General features: G+C 34.4%; 1 protein-coding gene across 1 annotated transcript; it reads right to left on the bottom strand.

The window, feature by feature from the left end:
• Positions 1-5,259: 5,259 nt before the first annotated feature.
• Positions 5,260-5,817, bottom strand: LOC129226851 (uncharacterized). The gene has a single exon (XM_054861481.1). The coding sequence runs from the start codon at positions 5,815-5,817 to the stop codon at positions 5,260-5,262; it is 558 nt and encodes a 185-aa protein (XP_054717456.1).
• Between the last annotated feature and the right edge of the window lie 671 nt (positions 5,818-6,488).

The raw sequence follows: 6,488 nt of genomic DNA on the forward strand, positions 1-6,488 counted from the left end.
GATTTTCAATTTTCCCTCTTGATTCTACAGTTGCGACTCTGTCGGAGGTTTTTAAAATTTTTAATTTTATCGTTGTCTATGTTATTAGTAAGCCAGTCTTTGGAAGTAGTGTTAGAATAAACTTCATTCATGCACTGCTGTAAAGCTCTTTGCTGATGTAACTTGAAATTCTAAAACATGTCTTCAATGGGGTCGTTTCCAGAATTTTAAAAGTATTTTTTTCTGAAAGAACGTACTTAAAAACATAGGATCTAACCATTTTTAAATAATTTGTTTAAGTTTAATATTTGAAAAAAAAATATTTAAATTGACGCGCTTTCAATGTTTATGCTTCTGTCCGATGACATCACAAATGATGAAATGCCATTCTGTGTTGCCGTTCACAGAACAAAATATTTAACTTAATATTTTCTATATTAAGTATTTTCTGGCTCCATGTTATATATATATATATTTTTTTTTTTTTGCTTATTCTATCAATTTCAGTGACAAAAAGTACTAGTTTTGACTGAAGGAAACAACCCCATTTCCACATATGCTCTACAATGTTGGATTTATTAACGTGTATTTACTCATCACACTTATTTTTGTTTTCCTTTCAGGAAATGGGACGTGTCAAAGAATACGTAGTCGAAAAAATTCTCAAGAAAAAAGTAGATCATCGAGGGAACGTCTATTATTTATTAAAATGGCAAGGTTATGACGAGTAAGTTACTTTCTAAAATAAATTATTGGATGAACTTTTAGCGTTCAACGGATATCTGGTCTAACTAATAAGCTGAATAACACTGAAACACAAATGTAAACGAATTTTTTGTTCCTCAATGTAATTAAGGTGTTTCTTATAGATTTCAAGTGCTGAAAATATGTTTGCAAAAATTTTCTATCACCCTCCAATTTTAAGAAATTTCATTTATACGTTTTGGATTATATAGGCTATCTTATAGCAGTTATAAGTTTACTACATTTTTCTTTTAGATGCATTTAATCCATAGACACATATTTGTTTACTCATTACAGCAATAAAGGATGTAACAAAATAACTGAAGACAACTAACTCCTCCACTTCTCCCCCGAATGGTAATAATACCTTCTCGTTTTGGTGGGAGATGTGGAGTAGAGATGAGACGGGCTCGGGCTCTAGAACCGAAAATAGATTTCGGGCTCGGGCGAGTTCGGGCTCAAGCAGATATTCAATCGCCAAACTCCATACAAATTCAAAGCAAATAAACATTTTCCTACTGTGAGAAAATGAAACAAACATTTAAATTAGTTTAATCAATGTCAAATTCCCCCCACCCCAAAAGATGAATAAATTAACGCTCATTTATAGTGTTTTTTTGCGAATACTATTGCAATATGTCATACAGTAATGCATTTGAAGTGGAGCATTTTGAGAAAATTTAGAAACTTCTGTTAATGAACATTTGACGTAACATTTTTCATTAACAGAGAGATCATGTCAGACTGTAGAAGGCTCGGTTTTTGATACAAGAAAGTTTCCTTCGGGCTCGGGGTGGCTCGGATTTTGGTCCGAGACAATATCGCTCGGGCTCGGTTACAAATTTTCGGGCTCGGGCGGGCCCGGGCTCGCAAAAATGAGCCCGAACTCATCTTTAATGTGGAGTGACTTTCCATCGCCGTCCAAAAAAGAAACCCTGAACAACAGCTGACTTGATTGAAGTTTTGACAACACAAAATACAGTAACACCATCAAAATCATTATTTTGTGTACATAATTAAGTTTGATTGCAATTTGAAGAAAAACATATAAATGATATTTTTTTCTTAAGTACAATTTTAAAGAGAAAATTGTGTTACTTCAAAAACACAAATAATAGGCATAATTAATTACAAAATGTTTAAAAGTTATTTAACATTTTAGAAACAACATATTTTTCAGAAACAATCTTGATTTGAGATTAGAATGATTAAAAATATACTGGTGCAGTAACAAAGTCGTGATCAGTATAGAATGTCACAATTGGTAATATAGTCATAATAAACATAACTCGTCTTTTTTTTTTCAATTTCATTAAAGTAAAAGTTTAAGATTAATAACAATACCTGTTCACAAAAAATTTTAAATTCTCAGACCCTAAACATTTATTTTTCTTTATTTCAGTGAGGGGAAAAATAAAGATTTGTGCTTGTAAATAAAATTGAGAAGGTAATTGAGAAGTATTTTTTTATCAATAAAACAGTAGGTTTTCCAGTAGTCGGTAATAGAGGGGGAAAATTTAAGATGGAAGGCTTGAATAAGCCTACAATAGAAAAGAAAATGTTTGTAGTCTCCAATTTCTCCACAGATGCAATCTGGAGAGTTGAGGAGTGTTCAACTCTCCAGGATGTAACAAGAGTAGAAATCGAATTCACTTTGATTAGTTTATGGTTGCGATCCTGTTTGAGATCATCTTTTAACAACACCAGTTGTCCAGTTTTTATATTTGGGTTAGATGACTTCCATTTACTTCTCTGCTTTAACTGTGTGAGATACTCCATCGCCTCCAGAATCCTTCGCGAAGAGCTTGCTTCAACTTAAATTTTGAAGTGTATGATAGTGAATTTTCTGCTTGATCAGACTCAGGCATTGCTGGAAACGGTGCTCCAATCAGAAAGTGACCTGGTGTGAAGGGATCAAGGTCATTTGGATCACTACTAAGAGGAGTTAGTGGTCTTGAATTCATATATGCTTCATTCTGTATAATTAAAGTTGATAATTCTTCATAAGCACTGCTGTCTTACATATTTTGAAAAGATGTTGCTTCATTGATTTGATGTTGGACTCCCAGATACCTCCAAAATGAGGTACACTGGGTGGCATGAAATGCCAGTTAATAAACATTTCTGAAGCAAAGTTCTGAACTAATATTGATTTAAGAATTTCCATTTTATAAAAATGGAACAACGTTTAAAAGCACAAAAAGGATAAAAAGTTTTTAAAAACGCAGACATGTTTCAGAGGCAATAGCCTCCTTCTTCAGCGCGAAATGAACAAATGGATGAATCAAGGTCATGGGAGAGTTTAAATGCGTAACTGGAAAAACACTGACCAATCAGATCAAATGATCTTGGCCTCCGAAAAGACAAAATTGTGCCCTGTGTCCCATTTGCAGACCTACAACAGTAGGTGAATTAGATTTTCTGGAATCCTTTTACATTCATAAAAACTTAATAATCTTTGCAATGAGTCTTTTGCTGTTCCACATTTTTCTCCAATCTTATTCAATTTTACATGTTAGAATACGTCATATTTTGCCTCAGCACTCGCTGATACGTGATTGGTCAATGTTTTTCCGGTTACGCATTTAAACTCTCCCATGACCTTGATTCATCCATTTGTTCATTTCGCACTGAGGAAGAAGGCTATTGCCTCCGAAACATGTCTGCGTTTTAAAAAAGTTTTGATCCTTTTTTGTGCTTTTAAACATTGTTCCATTTTTATCTAATTTACCTTGCACAAAGCTATCGCTTTTCAATTTCCATTTGACTGTATCAATAATTTCTTGCACCTTTAAAGTTAGAGCCGTTATCAGTATATGTGTCTGAAGGTTTCACTCTTCTCGATATAAATCTTCTGAGGCGCGCTAAGATTGAATCTGTACTTAGTTCGGATACAACTACAAGATGAACTGCTTTTGTCGTGAAGCAAATGAATAAAGCAATGTATGACTTTGTGGTAACCTTGTTCTCTTGAGATTTGGTTTCGTTATTATCGGTCCTGCAAAATCTATATCCGTTTTGAGAAATGGCCTGAAAGGAAGAACGCGATCTTTAGGTAAATCTCCCTTTATTTGGCACATGATTTTCTTCTTCATTTTGAAGCATGTCAGAGTGTTCCTCCACGAAGAGAGAGTTTGTGATAATAATCAATAATTAAATCCGAAAGGTGATTTTTAGGAAGTAGCATTGGCTGTTTTTGATCATTTGACAGATTAGAGTGTTTAATCTGCCGCCAACTCTTAAAATACCGTTTTCGTCAAGAAAAGTATTCAATGATATTAAAGAACTTTTAGCTGGCAAACTCCCTTTAGTTTGAATAGCATGAATTTCCGATTTGAATTCTGAATCTTGGACCAACTTCACAATGCGAGTTGTGGCGTCAAGTAATTCTGATGTCTTAAGTGAACCTACTTTCCGATTATTTTTGTCACATTTTGCATTATGAATAAATCGTACGCAATAAACAACTACTCTAGTAATTTTACTCAGCAAAGAATAGTTATGAATGAAGTTTAACTCGCCTTCTACTTGATTAGAATAACTTGCCGTTTTTTCTGAAACTTCTGAGATTTTTTCGTTTTCCGAAGCTGATTGATTTTGTGGAGGGATAACTATTGACGAATCTGAAAGCCAAGAAGGACCTTTCCACCATAGTGAATGATTAAGAAGTTTGAAGGCATGAGTCCTCTTGAGGCACAATCGCAAGGGTTCTCCTTGCTTACAACGTGATGCCAAGCATCGACTTTAGTATTAGTATGAATTTGGGATATCCTATTAGAAATGAAGGATTTCTATTTATGAGGTTCAGAATTTATCCAATAAAGCACTATTTGGGAATCCGTCCAAAAGAATGACTCATCTACTTGAATGGCAAGATTTTCAACTACATTCTTGTCGAGTTGGCTTAACATTACAGCTGCACACAGCTCTAAACGAGGAAGCGTTATTGTTTTTAGTGGTGTGACTCTAGTTTTCGCTGCGATTAAACTAACCTTGACTTTCTCATCTTCAAATTCTGATCTCGTGTAATGGACAGCAGCAAAAGTTGTGAATTTGAATACATTTTACTGCAGAATTTTGGATGAAGAAATGTCGTGGCATTTGAATATTTTCAAGCACTGGAAGCTGTGAGGCAAAACTTGTCCATTCTTTAAGGATACTGTCTGGGAGTGGCTCATCCCAATTTGACTTGCATAATCATAATTTCTGCATCATATTTTTAGCTAAAACTGTAGAGGGTGAAATGAAACCGAAGGGATCATAAATTTTAGCAATGGGGCTTGACAATAGTTGCCGCTTTGTGGTGACTTCTTGAGCTGGATTTAAATGGATCGCAAATGTGTCTTTATTTGGATCCCACTGAATGCCAAGCAGTTTCACTGACTGATCTTCGGCAATATTTATAGACTGTTCTGTTCCTTTTAGTTCAGGAGGTAATTTTAAAAGAATATTATGTTCATTAGATATCTATTTTCGAAGAGTGAATTCACCTTTCTTCATTAGATTAATTAAATCACTCATGAGATTTTCAACTTCTTAAATTGAATTGGCTCTTGTTAATAGATCATCTAAGTAAAAGTCCTTGTCGATCACTTTTGAGGCTTTAGGAAAATTCATCTCTTCATCTTCAGCAAGTTTTTTAATAGTTCTTATGGCTAAATACGGTGCGCAAGCAGTTCCGTAAGTAACTGTCTTCAATCTATTGTCTTCAATCTTTTGATCGGGATTTTCTCGCCATATAATTCTCTGAAAATCAGAATCTAAATGTGAGACAAGAATTTGTCGGAACATTTTTTCAATATCAGCCTCAAGAGCTAAGGAGTGTATTCTGAAATTTAATAGAATATAATATAGATCAGTTTGGAGTTTGGGTCCAGCATGCAAAACATCATTTAGCGAGATATTTGTGGATGATTTAACTGATGCGTCGAACACAACTCTTAATTTTGTAGTGCTGCTTTGTTCTCTAATTACTCCGTGGTGTGGCATATAAAAACACTTGCGATCTTCTACTATTATCTCCTCTGTTGACACTAATTCCATGTGGTTTAAGGACAAATATTCCCTCATGAAATTCTTGTATTGATCATACATGCTAGGATTTTGGATTAGTTTCCTTTCCAGCGACAGAAAGCGTCCAACCGCTTGATCTCTCGAGTTTCCGAGACTTGCTTCGTCCTTGAATGGCAGTTTGACTTCATACTTTCCAGTGTCATCTCTAGTTGTAGTTTCTGAGTATAACTTTTCACAGTTTGCGTCTTGAATGCTTAACTTTTCTTTCTGAGGAATAGATTCCTATTCCCAGAATTTCTGAAGAATTTCATTAACTTCTACACTGGAATGGTGACTCAATTTAGTATTTTCTGTATCTTCATATGACTTGGACGATACCTTTCCTGGGAGAATCCAACCTAGCTTTGAATAGCAGTAGGTGTGTCTTTTCCACCACTTATCCTTCGACCTTGAAATATGTCAAAAAATACATCTGCACCTAATATTATGTCTATGTTTCTGGAGATGTAGAAATCAGGATCTGCTAACTGCAAACTTTCAGTGTGTGACCATTTATGACTAGAAATAAGGAAATTTGGTAATTTCGTGGTAAGTTCTTTAACTACTAGTGCTTTGTAGAAAAGGTTTCTGAATTAAAGCGTGGAGTAAAGTTTAAATTTACTAAATAATTGGATTTTCCAGCAACTTGATTACCAGTTCCAATAACTAAGTGATTAGTTGAAAAAGTTTTTAGATTAAATCTATTACATCAT

The sequence above is a fragment of the Uloborus diversus genome, chromosome 7 (assembly GCF_026930045.1).
Source record: "Uloborus diversus isolate 005 chromosome 7, Udiv.v.3.1, whole genome shotgun sequence".
Taxonomy (NCBI): domain Eukaryota; kingdom Metazoa; phylum Arthropoda; class Arachnida; order Araneae; family Uloboridae; genus Uloborus; species Uloborus diversus.